Here is a 23,122-nt window from a genome sequence, read left to right on the forward strand (position 1 = left end):
TTGTCTAACATTACAGGAAAAGACTCCATGCTGTTATCCTTGCCAGAGGTGCATGCACCAATTAAACCAGGGGTGCCAATAATCATGGAACCTTCATTTTGGGGAAATCAATTTTTTATTAATTAATGTTTGATTTTGGTGGGTTCCATTGAAACATTTATAAAGTACAGTATTTGTCACAAGTCACATGTGGGATTTTTGAGTTTATCAATAATATTGTTTATTTAAAAGTTTTTGTGTGCACTGTCAGTCAGGGGTGCCAATAATTCAGGATCCCACTGTACATTCATACAGGAGAAACTGATAAATTGCCAAAGTGGGACAGTTTGAATCATGGAATTTTATTACTAGTAGGCACATGAAATCACGGCAAACAGTGGAAGAAAACAGGGAGGAAGAAATCAAAGTTTGTACATGAGAGAGGAACACTGCCGCATTGGTGGAATGGAAGGTGATCCCGGGCGTCCGTGGGAGGAGCCGGGAGTGCGTGGGAGTGGGAATGCAGCGGGAACGGCCGAGCGAGGGTCAGATCAGAGAGGGGCTTTTGGGGAAGTGGGACGCGGGCCCTGCGTCGCCCTCCCGGTTGTGCTCCTCAAAGAAGTTGTGCTCGATGCGGCGGCAGAATGCCAGCAGGTTGCCGTAGTTCTTGATCTTCTCGCTCAGCTCGCTGGTAGTCAGCTGAGTGGTGAGGATGGTGAACAGGTGACCGAAAACCAGAGCGTCCAGTTCGGTGGGTCTGGAACCAGAGAGAAATGCAATATTAAAAACTACGCCCCCCAGCATGCCCCCCTCTCCCTGTGACTCTGTGACTCGGGGCAGGTCAAGCACCCAGAGACGACCAGCACACCAGGTCTCTCACTGGATAGTGCAGCAAACTCCGCAGGGTTTTTTTTTTTTTTTTTTTTTTTGGTAACTACATTAGACCAAACTCTCTCAAGGATTCCTTGCCGCGTTCGTTCCTAATTTTTATTACGCCAATTTATTATACGTTCCCCAAGCTTAAGACAAACCTGGCTGTCATTAACAGATTAATTAGAATTTGCTCCTGCGCTCAGAAAAATCACAGGGAAAACGGCAGTGCAGGCCGGGTGCTTTAAAACAATAAGTAGGCTAGCGGCATTCCCTCATTTCTTCGGGCCTGTACCCTTCACCCCACCTCAGGAAAAAGGCGACATGAAAAAAAAAGCAAGTGGAGGTTTGTTCCGGAAGCCTTCCCCTGCAGTCGCCGTGCATAACAAAGACCTGCCTTTTAAAGGGAAGGCGACACTTCAAACGCGGGGGAGACTCCTGCAGCCTTTTCATCCGCCGAGCGGCCCGACGCGGAGGCCCTCTCCTTTGTGGCGCGGGCCAAACAAATGGAAATAAAGGCGACAGCGGAATCAAAGGGCGGGGCGAGGGGCAGAGACGCGTCCTCCGCTTCACCTACAGCCTACAGTACGAGGGGCCGCCCGTTCCGCTGCGACCTCTCCTGACCCCGCACCTCCAGCTGGGGCAGGACTGTCCTTCAAACTGGATGCACTGAAGCCCAGCGGCGGAAAAAAAAGTCACCTTAGCAGCGGGTGACAGAGCAAGGTATTCGCTCTTAATGACCTCTACGTGCCCTCGGTGAGAAATGAAATCTAAGCGGTCGTTCCTTCCCGTTCAGACGCCGCTCAAGCCGGACTAGTACTGCAGCTGGCTGGAGAAATGCGTCATGAAGTTGAAGCAAAGATTGTTTAATATACTGATTGAAGACTAAAAATAGTATGTTAAGAAACGAACAGCGACCTCAGAGGTCATTCTGTTTGGTGTAGAAAGTTGAAATTTTGCATGAGTATCTTAAAGGTATGCAAGTACATACAGTATATTTACATTTTTTGAAAACTGTTGTACTTATCTTGCCTTAAATGGCACTTAAAGTTATATTTGGCAAAATTCAAAATTTGTTAAGGACATTAATGGGTTCCATTAATTTACTTCAGTGACTTATCCTGAAATGGGATCCCTGTGTCTGTAATGAAAGCGAAATACTGTCTCAGGTGAAGCAGTATGAAAGCTTTTACTTAAAATTTTCCAGGTGTCAGTGAGCTGTGTCTTTAGTGCTTAGTGTATGTGTGGAGCTGTGCGGAGAGTGAAACCCACTGTTTGTTAAAGAAGTAGGGCTGTGTCCCCAGCCTCTGAGACAGGGCCTGGCAGCAAAGGCTCACGTCTTCATAGACCTGCGGAAAATAACACCTGACCCTCAACGCAAACTCAAGGCAACATGCATATCCTGAGCTGAGAAGTACAAGGCTCTATCTTCGTTCTGAGAGTTTTGAGATATTGAGCTTCAAAGTTTCCAAATTGAATGGGCTTCAAGCAGATACGATTTATATATATTGCATTTCATACTTTTAAACAGTATTTTTTTATAAAACTTCACACATAGGGCCCTATAAACAACATATTTATGACACTAACTAATTAAAAAAAAACAATGTCAGTTATAAACTTTAATTCTCAGCTCATGCTATATACCTTTCTAAAAATAGAATGAATACATTTGGCAGCAGTATATGTTTTCAAAAACAATACTGTAATATCTGAAAATGTCAATAATTTATATTCGTCCATATATTATGAAGTGTTTCTATGAGGTATATCTTGATAATATATTTTTAATGTATTCAGTTTCTTTAAGGGAACAGTTGGGCCAATTGGAAGAGCTAGCATGAACCTCTGAATCACCAGAAAGAGAAACACGTAACTTCTCTTAGTTGCTCATTTAAAGACACCCCGCGAGTGACAGTTTGCCTGGAGCAGTCCGTCCGAACACATACCTGTGCCAAGCTTTTCCCTGCCCAGCCGATGGCGGCCATCTTGCGCTTGACCTCCCACTGTTTCTGATAGGCCAGGATGTGGTTCAGGGGCCATGAGTATGGGCTGCTGTACCTCGGCCATGTGATCTAAAAAAACACACCACACGTTTCCTATGGCTGTCTGCGGGGAGAATGGCTTAATTGACAGAACAACATGATATTCAGAGACCACATCCAAGCTGAACTTACACCTTGTGTCTGCAGCTCAGTCACCGTACAAAGAGCTGGTGAAACTGCCCTAAAGTACAAACACATGGGAGAACTGCACGCGCGTCAGTAAATCAATAGCCTGCTACTAACAGGCTGTGGAGCAGACGGAATGTTCTTTTCCCCTTCATGTTCATATTTAAAGTAGGCCCAGAAATGTGCCTTATGCAAAATGATTTATAAACAGCGCAATTACAAAAACTTAATAAAGTGAATAAATTATGATCAGTGTCAACCCGTACATTGAAATTATTTATGAAGAGGTAAATATTGTTAATGTAGGCGTAATGTATGGGAACGGGCATGTTGAATAAAACGGTAAAAGCTGTGCACGCTAGCACCAAAGTACGCGTTCCTAGAAGCAATAAAAGTGGTGTTGGGGGGAGGGGGGGAGGTTGACAAGCGGCTGGCCAGGATGTATGTGAGGGCCGAGTAAATGAACACTGTGTTACTAATGCTGCAAAGTACCATGTATCATTTATGAGCTGGGAGCTGCGATTGTAAAGAGAGCCCCTTTTCATTAAAGTTTAATTAAGATGAATGTTGCGAAAGCGCTCACCTCCGCCACTGTGTTCTCGTCACACCATTGGATGTACAACTGCAGAGGGGAGGACAAAGGAGTAGAGCGCGTGAGTGCACAGACACCGCGCGCAGACACGCAGACACACACGCCAACTGGGAGCGGGCCGAACGACACACGCGTAAACGTACGTGTGAGAAAGACACAGGCACACACACGCACAGACACACACACACACACGCACGCACACACGCACACACACGCAAGAAAGACGCAGGCACACACGCACGCATACACACACGCATGCAAGAAAGACGCAGGCATACACACGCACACACACACGCACAGGAAAGGTGCACACTGAAACAGACAGACCCCCCCCCCCCCCCCCACACACACACACACACACACACACACACACACACACACACACACACAGATGAAAGGTGCACACTGAAACGGACAGACCCCACACACACGCACACACACACACACACACACAGGAAAGGTGCACACTGAAACGGACAGACCCCACACACGCGCATACGCACACACACACGCACAGGAAAGGTGCACACTGAAACGGACAGACCCCACACACATGCGCACGTTAGCAACGTGCCTGGGAGGGCAGGCGCATCACGCAGGGACGACCGCAGAGAACGGCCGGTTTGATTTATGAAGGGACCGCCGGAATATTAAAAGGTTACCAACATTTCATTAATGATATTCTCAGCGCTAATGATGAATTGAGTGAAGACTGGACATTTCCTGAATTCAGAAACGTGTATATTCTTCAATATCAATGTGATGCATACAAACACAAAAACTGAGGCATACATCCTGAGAGAATATCAAGTTCTCATCACTGACCATCACTGTGTCTACATGTGAACTATATATAAAGTAAAATGTATGCACTGGAACAACAGTGAGAACAAATGCACAAAGTAGCTACATGCTACATGCATTAAAAGAGACTACACTCATGTCAGGACAGGGGCTATTATTCCACATGACTTTGCAGCTCTGCCATTCAGTAATACAGGCAGGGATAATGACAACAGTTCTTCTATTATATTTTATTTTTTATATCTTCTTATATATTTTTGCACAGTACCTTCCCCATAACTCATTTACATATTACTCAATTATATTTACGATTACCTATGTTTCTTGCGCAATCATGTGCAAAAGGAGTGTGCTACACCAGCATTTCACTGTTTGTACTTGTATATGAGCATGTGACAAATCTGGAATCTTCCAGGGTCTACCAGGATTAAACCAGTGTTGATGCGGTGTCAGAGAAGCGCGTTTGTGTTTTTTGGGGGAATGGTGGTACCTCGGCTGTCAGCAGCATGTTGTTCACCAGCTCCATGTACGCCTTCATCTCGGCCCTCTGCACCTCGTCCAGCCCCTCGCTGAGAGAGTGGCCCTGGAGGGGACACGGGGAGTTCAGCCTGTTCAGCCCCGCGGAGGCCCTGCAGCTAACGCCGGCAGCGCTGACCTTATTGTAAAACGGCGCTTTAATCATGCTAAAAACTAATCAATAACAGAGATTGGGTGGGCTCCCCGACTCGGGTCCATGCCGATTGGGTGGCTTCGCCTCAGCTTGGCCACGGGAGAACAGGAAGGGGACCCTGAAATTAGACTGAAATTTTAACCTATTATGGACTAAGGCGCCCTATTCAAGACCCATAGGAAGGTCTAGGAATCACTATGCATTTCAATGACCATGTGTCTTCAAAAACGGTCATATCAAATACAATGCTGGTGTCGCATCTGTCTGTTAAGGGAGATGTAACGTGCAGGTCACATCGGTCTGTTAAGGGGTTAAGCACGTTTGACCACTGTCAAACCGCTAGAAGCGATACACTGTGTTATGCTTGCATCGTGGATATAAAAACGATCTCGCTAAGTGAAAACAAGGCCTTTAAATATGCGTTTTACCTGAGAATAATCTGGCTCCTTCTGAAGGAAGCGTGCCCACAAACGTTCTTAGCCAAAACGGAAAGCTGAGCGGCAGACGTGGGCCATCCCAGATTTTTTACATACAGCTGTAAACTGTCAAATTGATGTATGTCGCGGTGACGGGGGGAGACGGATGAGGTGGAAGTGTAATTTGCCGTCTCCGCGGCCTGTTTGAGCAGAAAAAACGCCTCCCTACCTTCGCCTTGGTGAACTGGACTATCGGCCCCAGCTCCGACACAACCTGGTTTCCAACGTGTACGAAGGGGACTTTACCTGGGGGCAGAGAGAGAGGGAGAGGGAGAGGGAGAGAGAGAGAGAGAGAGAGAGAGAGAGAGAGAGAGAGAGAGGGGGGGAGAGAGAAAGGGAGAGGAAGAGAGGGAGAGGGAGGGAGAGGCAGAGAGAGAGAGGGAGGGAGAGGCAGAGAGAGAGAGAGTGAGGGAGAGAGAGAATGGGAGAGTGAGAGAGTGGGAGAGAGTGAGGCAGAGAGGTGGAGAGAAAGAGGGAGAGAGAAAGAGGGAGAGTGAGAGAGAGAAGGAGAGAGGGAGAATGGGAAAGTGGGAGAGTGGGAGAGAGTGAGGCAGGGAGAGGTAGAGAGAAAGAGGGAGAGAGAGGGAGAGAAAGAGAATGAGGCAGAGAGAGACCGAGGCAGAGAGTGAAATACTGTAGCTTCCTCCTACACCGCCAAAGTTCAAGGGGAAAGCACAACAGACTTCCACTGCGGTCGCCCAAGCCTTCAAGCCTGATGAAAATGAACTAGCATCCAGATTTTTTACACACCATTTGTAAGTCTGGGACCATACCCCCACATCTGCACAACAGGCTCCCTGTTTGTGAGAAAGTGCTGCAGTGTCACTCCAATCCTTCCCTTTTCTTTCAGGACTTTCAGGCGAACAAAACACATCCAAAAACACAGATACAGAAAAACCCTGTTTTGTTTTTTTTCTTTGATGCACAACATGGGTCAAGTGACGTGACTTCAGTTTTCTATATCATAGCTTGTGCATTAAAGGGTTAAAGGCCCACACACATTCTCTTCCTGGTTTTAGTACGTAAAAACAAAATGAGCAGTGACGTAGGTATTATTATTTTTTTTCATTCTTTTTTTAAGTCCCAAAACCCTCCCCCTCCACCTCCTGTGGTCAGCTCTCCGCGTTAGCATTTAGCAACATTGTCCGATAATTACGCAAAAACATACGCCAGGTGAGAAACCGTTTTACAAATGACTGAAAAATAGCTCTTGGACCCTAAAACACAAATACTTCCACCAAATTGCGAATGTTATACTCAAATAAGTTCGGAACACAAGTCAAAAGCATCAGGAAGAAGATTGGGTGTCTCGGTGGCGCAGCCTGTAGAGCACTGACCGCATGCTCATTGCGAGCCGTGACGTCGGCGGTCCGAATCCGACCGTCCGACATTTGTCGCATGTCTTCCCCTCTCTCTCGCTCCCATTCTTCCTGTCTCTCAATACTATATACTGTCCAATAAAGCTGAAAAAGGCCTAAAAAATATCAACAAAAAAAAATAGCATCAGGAAGATACAAAAGATACGTGCATGGGCCTTTAACCAGAGATCGCGCTCAGAGCGTGTGCGTTTGGGACGGCGACAGAGCTTTCCGGAAAGGCGCCGCACCTAGCCTAGCGGCACGTTTCGGTCCACCCCCGCCCCCCGGTCCGGGCCACCCGAGCCTCCACCGCCCTCCTCCCCCGGCTGGCCGCGGCAGAGACCGGCGGCTGGCGTTCCGGCAGCGCGCCATCGCCTCAGTCAATCAGTTAACTAGGTCTCTGAAGCCGCAAATCTATTTTCTGCCCAGCTGAAATTAATAATGTTCTTTCAGGGCCTGTGAAAGATGGCCTATTATGTGTGAGGCCCAGAGAAGGGGGGGGGAACGAGGCGCTCATATTTCCTAAGAGGAAATTAAATCTACTTCTAATTGGATTTTCGAAGGTGGCGCATCGGCGCGGCAGGACCGAGGGAGCGTGCCGCCGGTCCTAAATTACGCCACGTTCGGATACACGTATGTAAATAACACGCATGTGAAGCCTTCCCCGGCACGTGGTGTGCGGAAAAAAAGAAAAAGACAAAATGGCCGGGCTCGACAATGCGGGCCGGCCCTCTGTATCTGTGAAAGATGAATTGGAGACAGGGATCAGGGATACGCTCCCGTACCACAGCCGTGTAATCCCGGATTTGCACATGCGGGCGGTTTAACGGAACCAGCGGGGGTAGGATAGCGCGCGCGGACGTAACCGCCACTGACACGTTGATGCATGGCTGGACGGGGAAGAGCGAGCTATGTTTACAATGTTGGACTGTGCGGAGGACTGGAGGGAAGAGTAGGTATTTGGCCGCGCCTGGGCCCTGCTGCTGATCCCAGTTCACCCAGAGTTCACCCGAACAGCAGGTTCTGTCACGGCCCTTTTGAATAGATTCATCCTCCGCTATCTCACTGGCAGCCCTAGGGTAATGGATGAGGTGCATGGCTCCAACAAAGAGCTCATCTGCATCCACACGATAAAGTGTATTACAAAAGAAACGCAAGTTGCTTTGAACAAGGCCTTTTTCTGGCTTGCCACATATGTTCCTTATAAGCTGTAAACATATGTAGCCACCCCAGAAACATTCCCGTTTCCATCTGAAATGTATTTTCAGTCCCGTTGGGATTTTCTTTTTTTTAGGGCTTACAGTGTACGTATCCATAGAAATTGTGGATTAAAAACCGTTAAATTATTTTAAAGGTATACTTGGATTTACGTAATCAATTGCTAACCTCAGCCAAACATGTAATCTTTGCTCCTATGGTTCAGCCTATCAGATAACTTAATGTAATTTCTTCCGCTAACAGCAGCTAAACCTTAGTACCCTGAGTTTAAGCATGAGAACCTTTGATACAGCAGCAGACTCCAATGACATAGTAAGCCCCTACAGACAGACCATTCAATTCAAAATTTCAGCTCCAGGAACAGCAGGCTAAACACACTGCCGCTGCAATTCCACGATGAGCGCATTTAAAAATCTCCAACACCAACATCAAATTTACAATCAGAGTTCCTGTGAAACGGGGCCATACAGAGGACTGCTGATAATGACACAGTGGGAGGTAACTGTGAAAGTTGGTGTGATTAGACATTCTATGGTGCTCAGACTCATGTTAAATGTGCTCAAAATGGCCGCAGTTTTCTGTGCAAAGCGAGTCCATGCCCGTCAGGGGCCGTCGTTCTGCCATGTCACCACCCCACCCAACAGAGCTTGGGGTTGCCAACAAATCCTGAGTTTTTAATAAGCATTCTCTCTGCAGTGGTAAAAGTGAAAGGGCTCAAAGCAGATACATTTAGCCTTTTTTCATACGTTTAAACAGCATTTATGTGTAAAACGTGTATTGACATATGAAATACACATTGATAACACAAAGCCATTTTTGTCAAAAATGTCAGAATAAAATGTCTCAAAATTCCCCCGATCGCCAGCACCCTCCGAACACCATCCCATTGTCAGCATTGCAAAAAAGAAAACAAAAATAAATAAATAAATAAATAAAAGACCTCATGGTAGCAGACCCCAAATTTAAATATTAATCAGGTTTACCCCGCAGCGCATCTGCGTCTGCAAATAAAGACAAACGGCCCCAGCGCTGGGGTGCGTGGAGCGTGTAGCGGTGTCGGGTCCCGGGCCTGCGACCCTAGAGGCCTATAAGAGTCCTTGTCACCGGAGCCACTGTGCGACTGGGCCTTCCCGCGGTCGACGGCAAAACCCGGCGCGACGCTCCTCGGGAGAGAGCGGGAAACTCACCGGACGGGGACATGTATTCGGCGTTGGGCCGGCAGCGTGTCCGGATGGGCAGACGGCACATCCTCAGGTACGCCTGCGGAGGGAGAGACACACTGGTTACGCCTGCCTAACTGTGGGGACGAGGTACACACTTCAGCCCTCCTCCGCCACGCCCCGGCCTCCATTTTACACGCCGCCCGGCCTTTAGCGCGTCTGTGAGGCGGGAGAGCTGCGTCACGGCACGTGCGGCTACTGAAGCGCCGTAAAGCACTGCGGAGAGGAGACCGAACATCCACAGCACTGCACCTAAAAGCCTGGAATGTTCCGATTCAATAAAGGAAAGTCAGCACTACGGCGAAAATATTCAGATTCTTAATTTCCAGGAGGGAGGGAAGGAGGGTGGGGGCAGGGAGGGAGAAGGGTAGAGAGGGTGGGAGAGGGGGAGAGAGGGAGAGAGCGAGCGCGTGTGGTGGGGGTCATCTAAAATTCTTCCAGTTTGATTTTCCTCTATTTATCATTATTTTCTTTGGCAAGCGCAATGTCATTGGTTCCCAGAAGAATTATAGGACTGTACTGCAGAAGGCAAACAATTTACTGGCACTTTGCCTCACTGAGCAGCACTGCTGTCTGCCAGAAGCCATTCATTTTCAGCCATACATGTTTTACTCATTCAGCCTCAACAAACATATTTGCGGAGGCGCTAGCCCATTACATTTTCAACAGTCTGCCCAAGAAAGTATTTAATTTGAAAATCTCCCTCATCTCCACCACGGACACAGAGGAGGCCGAGCGAGCTTCTTATTAGGCATGCTAATCCGCTACACGCTCGGTTGACGACCAGGGGAAAAAAAAGAAAAGAAATACGCTTACAGTACATTTCATAAAAAAAACCAAAAAAACAACAACAAAAAGACCATGGGTGTTTCCCTGGTTTGCCGCCTTTTTGTTTCCCCGCTAAGGAAGCAGGGGAAGGAGCAGGCTCGTTCTGACCAGCCTCGTGTTATTCCCTCCGCAGCAGGAGTGTAAATTAAGCGCGAGTCTGCACTCCTCGCCTGTGGAGGACTGCGGGGCCACATTATTCTGCTGGCGGCCGGGGCCGGTGGAGCAGCCTGCCTGACAGCCGGGGCCCTCTGTGGCCAGGGCCCCCGCTTCCCGGCAACTGGCGCCGCTATTCTCAGGGCATTTACATTATTCAAAGATAAATGCGTTGTCAATTTTGCGTCTCCAAACACTAGATATGTGTGCCACTTCACTCCTCCCGCGGCCAAAGGTTGCCACACCTCTGCTGGTCAGGAGACAAACTACAAATGAAATCAAATGTCTTTCCGGAACGCTCCGAATAAATTTAACCCCTGCCTTGGAGCCCTGGTCACAGCCACGGGAGCGGGAGGGAGTGGGTGTGATGTTGACCGCATTTTCTATTGGTGCTCTCGGAATCTGATACGTGTGTAACGGCCACCCCTGACTTTCTGCCTGCATTTGCTTTGGCAAAAGCAACACATTGTGTCAGCGACATATTCAAAAATTTTGCCCACATAAGAGAACATCAATGACCGTGCATTTTTATTACAGGTTTGTGTAATGCCGTTGCATTTCGAGAAATAAAAGCAGCGAGTCATTTGCTTATTCAGCAAATCTCCTCAAGCAATTTCCTTCGATGGTATTTGCCATGAATGTTCTTCTCTGAAGACAACATTTAATATCTAATACATTATCTGAGGCCTTCAATAGGTTTTAGTCATACATTGCTACAGCAGTAGAATCCACATCACTGGCAGGTAAACGGGGAAAGAAAACATCCTGGCTCCATAGTAACACGTTGACTAAACTATGCTTTCCAGTAATCTGGTGGTGCAAGCATGCCCCTCCATCTCACCATATTTCACTTGACCGAAAAAGGACACATTTTCTGAGTTGGAGAAAGAGTGAAGATCTTCATGGAAGAGCGTGTTTCCTAATGAGGATGAAGGGAGCGTTCGGTGGGAATTCCACTCCAAAGACGAATCTTGGGTGAGCCGTAACACCGTTCACTCCCAACCATTCTCAGCAGGACGAACAATGGACTCCGCTGGCAGACCGCGTCATTAATTACCTACCGCCTGGTCCAGAGAGCCCAGGGGAGGACCTGACCGGGCCCACTTAAAGGGACTGGGCCTCTGCCGGGAGAGCCAGGGACTTCAGCCCGCTCTGGATGGTGGCAGGATCAGAATTCCTTATGGCTTTCGAGTTTAGCCTTGGGTCTTCCTTGGAAGGTAGTGTGAACAGAGGCCTTTATGGATTTCAAGTTTATCCTAGGAAGGTAGTGTGAATAGAGGCCTTTATAGGTTGAGTTTATCCTTGGATGGTAGTGTGAAGAGGCCTTTATGGGTTGAGTTTATCCTTGGATGGTAGTGTGAACAGAGGCCTTTATGCTTTATCCTTTGGTCTTCCAATCTACAGGCAGTTTCCCTGTCTATATGACAATGTGACAGAGCTGATTTGTGGCTTCAGATGTGAGACTTCACAAAGACAGCGGTATATATTCTGTAATCATGCAACTGAACAGAGGTGGCCTTCAAATCAATTTAGGTGAACCATGTTAATGCATTTAGTCTGGGCTCTCATTTCATATGGGGATTATATGCATACATAAGAAAAAAAAATTCCCCATTTAAATATGTCTGAATAGCACAGCAAAATTAGAAATAATCAAGCAGAGGTGAAAGCTTTCAGAAGGCGTACATGCATTTCCTCCGAATTCTTCCTTAGTAAGGGTGTCGTCTGTACCATTTCCTGCTGCAGGTAAGAACCATCCAGAAAGCCTGGCATTCTTTTAGTGTGCTTTAGGTCTCGCAGGGCACATGATAAGCTAATTAGCCATTTTGAAACTTTTCAGTTCCATTGATGGACTGCTAACTTTAAAAAAAGAAACAGTGAATAAAGCTGTCTGTATAATAATTCATTCTTCATATCTAATGATTACAGGCTATTTTACTGAAATAATGTGTCCAAGATTACAAATGAAAAGCCCACCGGATCATTCTTTATCCCACAGACAGATTAAATTCTAAACCCTGTTACTGTAATAGGCACACTTGTAGCTTAACATAAATTAGAACTCTAATTATATTAGGTATTATTTTAAACAAAATAACATAATCCTCAGAATCCATAGGTATAATTTATAGCAAAGCCAGGTTCATTTTCCAGAACAATCAATTTCCTGCTGTAGCAGCACACTAATGTAATGATGTAACAATTTTTCCTCGGAGAGCTGAAAGCCTGAATTCGTAGTCATCACAGAGGGGCCTTGAAGATAAATGAAGATGCAATTTATTCAGTCATAATTTCATATTGAAAATGCTATAAAGGGTGTCCATATGGGTATCAGCAAAGATGAAAGGGAGTCTTAATATATTTTGGTTGAAAGTATTATAGACAACAGAGAGGTTATTTATTGTACCCATTTCTGCCAAATCAGTAAGCTGTCTTTCAGGTTAGTGAGGGAGAGATGAGCCAATCAAACGCACTTTTTCATTTGCAGTTTCGGAGAAAAGAGGCGCTAGCCCATTCTGTTTTCGAAGAGCAACACGAGTCAATCTGCTTCACCCAGCAACAAAAAATCATTATGCATTACTGAAACCATTACTTTTTTTAAACTTATTTATGTAGCACATTGACAGTAAGTAGTGAGGAAGAAAATCTTCCACTCAAATGATGCAGTGGCACATGCAGTGATTACAGAATACTTCAGCGACAAAGTCAAAAACAATTCTTCCAAGGCTTGTTCTGTAAGGCAATGCAACACAGGATGTTCAGGCTTCCCAAACATTAAAAATGCATCTTCATATTTCCCTTCAGCACAATCAACTACTTCATTTTCACAACCAAAATGTTTTAGGAACATTTGCATGATCTATTTTATAAGTAAACGTTAAACTCACATACAGAAAGTTAGTGTTAATCCATAATATTTTCATATTACAAAATAACATTTGATGCCTTCTCACGATGGAATTTTCATAGCAATATCGATTCAATGCATTTGCATTCTTAAAATTGCTTGTTCACGCTGTTTTGCACTGATGGTGTTGGGAGCAACATTCCCGCCACATATTTGATGATCAATGCAGAAGAGCAGGCGCATGAAATCACAGATTCTCCCCAGGATCTCTGCTAACATTCAGAGAAGAACTACCTAGGTAGATGTTCTTGCCATCTTTCTGATCCAAGCCAATCTTCATCTCATCTATCGACAACACCTTTATTCAGAACTCTATAGGATATTTTAGGTACTACTACTACTACTACTACTAATAATAATAATAATAATAACAATAATAATGTTATTTATCTGGCACTCTTATCCAAAGCGACTCACTGTTGATTAGACTAAGCTGGGGACAATCCCCCTGAGCAATATGGGGTTGAGGGCCTTGCTCAAGGGCCCAACAGCTGTGAGGATCTTATTGTGACTACACCAGTGTGAAAAACCAACCTTCCGGGTCCGAGTCTTGTAACCTTAGACAGTAGGCTACATGCTGCCCCAAACTGCAACTGTAACCTGGCCATCCTGTTTTTGCAGTGGTTTGCTTCTGGCAGTGTAGCCTCTGTAGATCTGTTTGTGTAGTCTTCTGCAGAGAGTAGTCACTGACACATCTACGCCTCATGTTCACAAATGCCAATAACAGACTCCAAAAGCAATAAAAAGCCAAGACTCAAGAACAGACACAGAACACTTTCTCATACCCACAATAAGGAAGCGTTGAGAAGCCAACTGTCCAATCACTATAAAAAGGGATATAATTTAAAGGTGACAGTCTGCACTTTAACCTCACATTAATTGTTTCAGTTCAATCCAATGTGCGGGAGTATAGAGCCAAAAGAACAGAAATTGTATCACTGTCCAAATACTCACAGAGAGCACTGTACAGTACAATGTACTTAAACAGTCTAACATCGGTACCTAACGTAACCTTCCGCCTTTTCTTACTTTTACAGAGATAATAAAAAATTGTGAAAGTGAGCAAAATCATTGGCAACTTGTATAATCCGACATCATTACTTAACTAACTATAGCTCCCTTATTTGTTGTAGTTGATGTCTCCAACAGTAAAATCTATGAAATGTATCCATGTGTTAACACTTTTAAACGGGCCGTCATGACTTCCAGTGAACACTTATGCCGCTAAATCCACCAAAATTTAACAAGTACGAATAGACTATTACAGCAGGTTTTGTGTATTTAATGATACTTTTTAATTCTAAATGCTTCATCTTACCTGGACGGCAAGAGAAGATGCACAATCCGACAGCAATATTTGGTCATCTGTAAAACAAAGTTCAGAGACAATCTTTTATTTCATTATGATAAAGAAATTAAGACAGGGATTTATTTCTTCAACTACAGTGGCTTCGGACTCCACATTTTGTTATAGATTTCATAATGACAAAGCAAAACAATTTTTTTGACATTTTTCAGTCAATTAAATTGGAATACAGAAATACCTCATTTACATAAGTATTCAGACCCCTTACTCTGACCATCCAAATTGAGCTCAGATTCAACAGATTAAATTGGTGGGACATGAGTTATAAAGGCACAAAACTGTCTAGGTCCCACATTTCACAGTGAATGTCAGAGCCATGAAGTATAAGTCTGCAGACCTTGGAAATTGTGGAATTGTGTTTCATTGTGAAAATGTGAAACCAGCAAGATTCCTCCTAGAGCTGGGCGTCCAGCCAAACAGTAACCGGGCAAGAACAGCCTTGATCATCGAGGTGACCTAGAACCCACTGGCCACTCATTACATAACATGTCATTTGGCAGACGCTTTCATCCAAAGAGACTTACAGTTGATTTAGACTAAGCAGAAGACAATCCTCCCCTGAAGCAATGCAGGGTTACAGGCCTTGGCTCAAGGGCCCGATGGCTGTGTGGATCTTATTGTGGCTACACTGGGGATCGAACCACCAACCTTGCGGGTCCCAGTCATGTACCTTAACCACTACGCTACAGGGGTCGTTTGTGTGGCATAAACTATATGGGTTGACCCATACCTGTCAATGCAGTAGTGGAACTGGACCCGTTCTTACTTTTTCATTAATAATAAAAATACATAACACCATACTGGTGATAAAAAAAGCTCTCCCATGAAACCAATTTTTTCCCTAGGCTATGTTTACTTCCTTCATTGAGGTATTTCCAGCTCAGCTGGCTACTTATTACTACACAATGTTAGAAAATGGGTTTTCTAGTAGCTTTGAGATTGGCACTATATCGTTTTGAATGTATTGATTCCATTAGCTAAATTGGGAATACTATGTAAACTTTATAGTATATAATAGCTAACGCTACCCAGCTTAACTGAGAAAGCTATAGCTACCTAGGTAACATAGAATCCACACTAGCGAACTACTGACGATAACGATTAGCTGACGTTCCCCAGATAAACCTAATAAGCATTACATTACATTACATTAATGGCATTTGGCAGACGCTCTTATCCAGAGCGACGTACAACAAAGTGCATACCCATAACCAGGGATAACTGCGCTGGAAGACCCTAGAGGGAAGTACAATTTCAACTGCTACCTGTACAACAACGATAAGGACCAGGGCCTATTTGAATTCTTTTTTTTTTCTTTTTTTTTTTTTTAAACAAACAAATAAACAAACAACAAAGCAAAAGTGACCAACTTAACTAGCCAAACACTGCTTACATAGCCAAACTAAAAATACCGACACTCAAAAAGTAAATCACAGAAAGACAACAATTAAGGTTCACAGGGAGGTAGGGAGGGACGGGGAGAGGTGCTGCTTGAAGAGGTGCGTCTTCAGTTTACGCTTGAAGGTGGGAAGAGATTCTACAGTTCTGACCTCAACGGGGAGTTCGTTCCACCACCGTGGAGCCAGAACAGACAGTAGTTGGGAGCGTGAGATGGAAGTTCGGAGAGGGGGAGGTGCCAAGCAGCCTGTGGAGGCTGAACGAAGAGGTCTGGCGGGGGTGTAGGGTCTGATGATTTTTTTTAGGTAAGCTGGGGAAGACCCCTTAACTGCTTGGAAGGCTAACACCAATGTTTTGAATTTGATGCGAGCCATGACAGGCAGCCAATGGAGGGAAGTAAGCAGGGGGGTGACATGTCAGTATTTGGGAAGGTTGAAGACCAGACAAGCTGCAGCATTCTGGATAAGTTGGAGGGGTCTGATGGCGGACGCTGGGAGGCCAGCCAAGAGGGAATTGCAGTAGTCCAGGCGGGACAGAACCATCGCTTGGACCAGGAGCTGGGTCGAGTAGGGGGTCAGAAAGGGGCAGATTCTCCGTATGTTGTGTAGGAAGAACCTGCATGACCGGGTCACCGCCGCAATGTTCTCGGAGAGGGACAGTCTGCTGTCCATGACCACGCCAAGGTTCCTTGCACTGGGTGATGGCGTAAGTGTGGTATCGCCGAGGGAAATGGAGAGATCCAGATGGGGAGAGGTATTAGCAGGGATGAATATCATTTCAGACTTATCTGGGTTGAGCTTTAGATGGTGGTTGTCCATCCAGCTCTGGATGTCACTCAGGCAAGCAAGGAAAGCTAAGGTTTGTAACAAACTCAATAGCTAGCATACACTCAGTGATCTCTTTATTAGGTAGACCTGTACACCAGCTTGTTAAAGCAACTAAATGCATAAAAGCATGCAGATGTGGTCAAGAGGTTCAACTGTTTTTCAGACCAAATGACTTTGACATGGAACGATTGTTGGTGCCAGACAAGGTGGTGAGTATCTCAGAAACTGCTTATCTCCTGGGATTTTCACACACAACAGTCTACCGTTTGCAGAGAATGGTGCGAAAAACAAAATAAAATCCACTGAGCAGCAGTTCTGCAGGCAGAAATGCCTTGCTAATGAGAGAGGTCAGAGGAGAAGTACTAGACTGGCAAAAACCAGGTACAGCTCATCACCTGGCATGGTGGTGGCAGCATCATGCTTCATCATAGGGATGGTATTGGGGATGCTTCTTGGCGGCAAGGACTGGGAGACTGGTCAGGACTGAGTGAACGAACTGAGCAAAATAGCGTGAAGTATTTGAAGAAAACCTGCTTCAGAGGGCACGAAACCTCAGGCGAAGAGTCACCGTTCAGCACGACGTACACACCCAAGACAATGCTGGAGTGGCTTTGGGACAAGTCATAGAATGTCCTGGAGTAGCCCAGCTAAAGCCCAGCTAAGGACCTGAACCCCACTGAAAGTTTGTGGAGAGACCTGAAGATTGCAGTTCATAGATGATCCAATCTGACAGAGCTTGAGAGAACGCGCAAGAAAGCACGGGAAAAACTGCCCAAATCCAGGAGCGCAAAGCTGGTTCTGACATACACAAATGCTGTAATCATTGCCAAAGGTTTTTCTAGAAAGTACTGAATAAAGGGGCTCAATACTCATGTAAATGAAATTAAAATAAAATAAACATTCATAAAAATATGCTTTTGTTTAGTCATTATGGTGTATTGTGTGGAGAGAGTAGAGCGATGGCAATAAAATGCTAAACATGTCAAATTAAGTCTATAACACAAAAAGTGAAAGGGTCAGTATTATCATAAATACTATCTGCATTTGTGTAGTCAATTATATGGCTGCAATGGCTTATATCACCTAAGGAGAGTGCAGATTTGTGTGCTCCAGAAACAAGTGCTGCTAACTTGAGAATTCACTCCATGGGGGACAGTACTTCATATAGACCCCTACACTGATGAAGCAAGGAAACCATTCCAACTGAAACCCTCCTTCCCTACTAGGGGACGCTAAGGATAACTGTAGATTGCCCCATTGGATCCAAAGCCACAGTCAAAAACATTAGCCTATGTTATACAAGTTTGACATCAAAATTCATCAGTGTCTGCGGACAGGAATTAATGCAACACGGTAAAATCTGAATCACAGGTCAATGCGCAAGCCATGTCACAAAAAGACCAGACCTAGCAGTTCTCACAGAAATATTAGCCAGCAATGCAGAATACATAAACTTTCACTGACCAAAGCAGTAGGACCTCATCTGAGGTTGACATGGATAAGAAGGATGAGAAGTTTGGTGTGATAAAAAAAAATCTACTTAGAGAAGTGTAAGCTGGTAAGTATTAGTCTTCATTATGTTGCAGTCCAGCGACATCTGTAGTATGCTGAGGCCCAAATAGGGGCTATAATGTGGCCCTGTGATGTATGAAGAGCTGCTAAGACTATTTCGAGATCACACTTCCTGGTACATAGCTGATCTGTGTGTTGTGATATATGGAAAAATATATCATAAGAATGCCAACATGTTGTGTGGAAGAAAAGGAGCAGCACTGTGAAAGCTGTGGCTCACCTTTCAGGGGCTGATACAGCGTCGCGTTTTCAGGCCACGGATCCGCAGCTGAAGCAAAAGAAACAATTGCAGGTTACTTGGTGCATCCACCTCTGGCAAGTATAAAAGCATGGATTCTTTTCCAGTTATGCTTAACAAGGTTAAAGAAAGCATTTAGAGGTGTTTTGGACCATTCTACTATGCAGATCCGTGGTCATTCAATTTGTTAACCTCAGTCCATCACTTCCTGTTTTACAACAGTATAAAAATCCATTTGTCATCCATCACCATGGGAAAAGGTAAAGAACTGTCAATTCAGAAGTGCCAGGTGGTAATTCACCATCACAGGTCTGGTATGGGTCCAAAAACATACCAATTACCACTGTAAGGGCAATAATGAATTTCTTTTTTAAACATATGAAATGGATGCAAACTTGCCAGGGAATATGGTGAGGGAGGCCATAAAGAACCCAAGAATCACAAAGTATTTAACCGCGGTGACCAATAATTTGAGTGTTTACAGAGAATTGTGTGATAAACAAAAAATATCCAGTGAGCGGCAGATCTGTGGCAAAAACACCTTGTTAATGAGAAGTCAGAGAAGAATTAGCAGACTTGTTCAAGCTAGCAGAAAGGCCACTGATGCCTAAAAACAGTGGTGTACATCAGGGCATCTCTGAACCATAGACTGTAGAAAAATATGGACCAAGTGTCTGTTAGGTCCCGCACTGACTATCCATGGGCTCATGAAAAGCGTATTGAAGCCCAGGAAGTCACATTTACCAGAGCCACCATATTATGAATTTGGAGCAAGAGTCTGCGCAGTAGGGAAGCCGTGTGCGGCTCCTCCACGAAACGCGTGAGAGAGAGAGTGACGTAATCTGTCCGTGATTCGTCCACAAAGTATTGCTGTTGGTTAAAATTTTGTTTATAAAACAAAGTGGTTTAGAGTGAACGAATCAAAGACATTGAACTGTTCACTCCCTGAACTAATCAACAATATTGACCTAGCGTATTCACGTAACAATAGGCCTACACATAGCTAGATGTGTTGAGAAATTAAGTGGCCTATAGTTTCACCAGTGGCGAACAAATGCTATACGCCAATAAGAGCTATATAGAAATTTAACTCAATGCACTTGCTGTAACTGCATCTTAGAAAATTCTATCAACAAAACTACTAGTCTATTTAACACTAACCTAATTCACTGACTAGGGCTATCTCGATCCACACAGTTCTGTAATCCATAAACAGTTCAGTAACCATGGAATTCAAACTACTTTACAGTCATGCTCCTTGTAGGCTATTCATCACTAGTGTGCTTTCCACTAATCGGTCATATGTTGTGTCATATTTTGACCAACCAGAGTCCTGTGTTAACATATGACGAGTAAAACAATGTGTCAATAACTTTGTTATCAAACCATGTCAAGTAAAATCGCTCATTGATTCTTCCACGTATTTTAGGTATAACTGTGTTGAAAATATGACTGGAAACCATATCATTTTATAGAAAAAGACAGGAGTTTCTCCATTATAGCCATTGGGGAAATTGGGAGTTGCGATGCAATGGACACCATATTGGTTTCAGCAACTTCAGGCTCTCCAGGTCCAATATACAATGGATGGGATTTATGCAGCATGGAATTCAGGATGGAAGTCAGATTTTCCGGTGGAGGGTGGAGATCTGGGTTTTTTTGCAAACCTGCATATAGGCTAGCTGGCAATAATCTGGTAACTAAAGTAAATGACAATACAAAAATAGACAGCTTGCGGGACAAAGAAACACCAAATTGACAAAATGCTAATTTCTCATTCCACATTTGCAATTCCCCCAAAAAAGGTCAATTAAACAGTTTTAATTTAAAATGAATGCAGTGCAGCCCTGCGATAACATCCCTGTTTTTGTAGTTGTCGACAGACCGTTCTTGCCGACATAGTCCGATCACGGCCTGCATTGACACTCTCAGTCACATGAGGAAGAGCTTCTCTTTTGTTTTTCCTTACATATTACACTCATGACCAGGCACCGCGGTCACCAAATGTGTGGTAGACCACAATTTCCGACCCCAATTTCACTTTAGTCGCTGTTCCTATTGAAAGGCTAGCCAGTTCAGCAGTCTTTGTGACTGAAAATCCTGCCATCTATGCCCCAATAATCAAACCTCTTTTAAAGTCACTACATCTTTTCCTCACACCATCTTGATCCAAATCAAAGTCAAATGGGCCTGATCAGCACTTTTATAAATGCCACAGATCATGATAGGATGCCAATTGCATCATGCAGTACATCTGTATGAAAGCATCTGAATTCGTTATGTTTCTCTACTCATTTATTCAGGTGTTTCCCTTGAATTTTGTCACCCGTGCATATACAGACTATATATATATATATATATATATATATATATATATATATATATGTCCATATTGCTGCGGTGAACTGAAATATCTGTTACAGAGATAGAATCAATTTAATCAACTTGTCTTCCAACGATGCACTCTGCATTATATGTATGCTATAGGCTAGGTACGTTAATTACAGGCGCATATCTTGAGTCAACATCATTAGGAGCCTATTGATTAATCACTAATAAATAACAATAGATTAGGTCAACCTAATTTTAGCAACTTCACTATTTCACTAACTTAGCATGTGTCAGAACATCGGCACAGTAACGCTAAAGCTACTTAGTATATATTAACAATTCAACATAACGTATGAGTTTAAACAAAGGTTGCTTGTTCAAAGTACATTTAGCATTTGAATACGGAAAAACGACGAACTCTAATTAGCACTAATTTACAGATTGTCTACATTATATTTCAATATGACACAGCTACACTTGGCTAACGTTATATTACAGGTAGGAATCGTGGGTGACTTGTTGGCACACGCAAAAAAATTGTGTCACTCATGTCGATTAACATTTTAACAAGTTACAGATAAATCTTTACCATCCCCACGAGCTATCGCGTTTCTCAAAAATCCACAGGGTTTGTTTACAGTCTAGCATATTGATAGCTAGCTACTCATGTGGGATCTGCTCCTACATTACGTTTCAACAACCATGAATATTACGCTATTTACCTGCTATCTGGGAAACATACGCCTCTGCAGCAAGAGACATGACGACAGACTAGAAAACTGTATTTACGTTTACCCAATAAATGAAAATGTTACAAATGAAAGTTCAGCACCACGCTACACATACACACAAGGTTACCGGAACAGCAAGCATTGAGCTTGACGACTTACATTGCGCTGGAAACTGTTGTTTTTTTCTCCGCAGATAACACAAACTCGGCTGTTATTGGCCTGTCTGTGCCATCGTCGCCAATATTACCAATCACATGAGGAAACGAATTTCGTAGCAACACAAGAGCTATTCAAGTTCACCTACTTGTCTTCCGCTGTCTCGCCAATTACTTCCGGATCAGATTCCAGATTTCCGTCTATAGACAGCAAAGCAAACATGCATGTTTCCATCGGTGATAGTTTAGGATATATGCATTTACCGTGTTAATTTTAATGTATTTTTGAATAACGAAGATTCATCAAACAATATGTTGACGTGTGTTTAGTGTGCGGCGGTACTAGCACGCAGTTGTAACACAAGTTTCAGCACATCGGAGTGAAGTAGGGTAGGTAACCCTATGTTGCCTGACCTGTAATTAAGTTGCTGCCACACACACACACACGAACGTGCGGATGCATTGTCTGGCCGAAGTTGGCCTAAGGTGTTAACTAAAGCGTGTTTATGCTAAATATGTTACATTTTCAGCATCCGATGGTTTAGTTGGGTTGATTAATTTTGTGTATTGGTAGAACCATATTTTCCCTTTACACGTTTTTACAAGTTTGCATTGGCCACTTGCATTACTTTCGCGGCATTTGCTTTGAACTTAAACTGACCCAGCATCCCAGTCAGGGGCTGGAGAAAAACCTCCTGTATGTCACATCAACTCCAGTCTCCTTCAGCATGACCCCCTGGTTCATCCGCTCCTCGAGTGAAGACCTGCATTACTTAACAAGTGCGACCTGGGGTGCTGACAATACCCGCGGATGCCCGATCACGTTTTCTTATTGTGTGCATGTTAATCCTGCTCGCAGCTCTGATCATCAAAGGCTTAAATATGCATTACAGGCAAGGATCAGAGAGAAACGTTGTAAAATGGGGTGTGTGTGGGGGGTGGGGTGATATGGGAATGTGCATTTTGCATTTATGGAATTCACGCCCAAGGGTTCACAATCATTGGCAATTTCAGCCATTTTGTTAGTAATTGGGGACAATTTAGATGTCAGCGACACCGAAGGAAATGACAGCTAAATAAAAATGTAGAAACCTAGCCTAAGTTGTGTCTGAAAGCTTTTGAGTATGTTTCCTTGCACGACTCGTCAACACAAAAAGTCTGATTTGACATGCGTGATTTTGGACTGAGATTGTGTCCCAACAGAGAATTAGAGATAAAAGCAGCCATACCAATCGTCCTGTTTCATCATGGCATAAT

At 44.3% G+C, this 23,122-nt stretch overlaps 1 protein-coding gene across 2 annotated transcripts; it reads right to left on the reverse strand.

Annotated features, from left to right (window-relative positions):
• Nucleotides 1-320: 320 nt before the first annotated feature.
• Nucleotides 321-21,964, reverse strand: mtx2 (metaxin 2). 2 transcript variants are annotated; one of them, XM_061236121.1, is made up of 10 exons: nucleotides 21,870-21,964; nucleotides 18,631-18,678; nucleotides 14,566-14,612; nucleotides 9,326-9,398; nucleotides 5,732-5,808; nucleotides 4,907-4,999; nucleotides 3,604-3,642; nucleotides 2,799-2,924; nucleotides 2,122-2,198; nucleotides 321-736 (listed from the first exon to the last, which is right to left on the reverse strand). In XM_061236121.1, exons 4-10 carry the CDS (start codon nucleotides 9,384-9,386, stop codon nucleotides 526-528), a joined length of 684 nt encoding a protein of 227 aa, XP_061092105.1. In that variant the 5' UTR covers nucleotides 9,387-9,398; nucleotides 14,566-14,612; nucleotides 18,631-18,678; nucleotides 21,870-21,964; the 3' UTR covers nucleotides 321-525. The 2 variants fall into 2 exon arrangements, with proteins under 2 accessions (XP_061092105.1, XP_061092104.1); XM_061236120.1 differs by lacking the exon at nucleotides 21,870-21,964 and adding an exon at nucleotides 21,702-21,859.
• Nucleotides 21,965-23,122: the final 1,158 nt, after the last annotated feature.

This window comes from Conger conger, chromosome 3, assembly GCF_963514075.1.
Source record: "Conger conger chromosome 3, fConCon1.1, whole genome shotgun sequence".
Taxonomy (NCBI): Eukaryota; Metazoa; Chordata; class Actinopteri; order Anguilliformes; family Congridae; genus Conger; species Conger conger.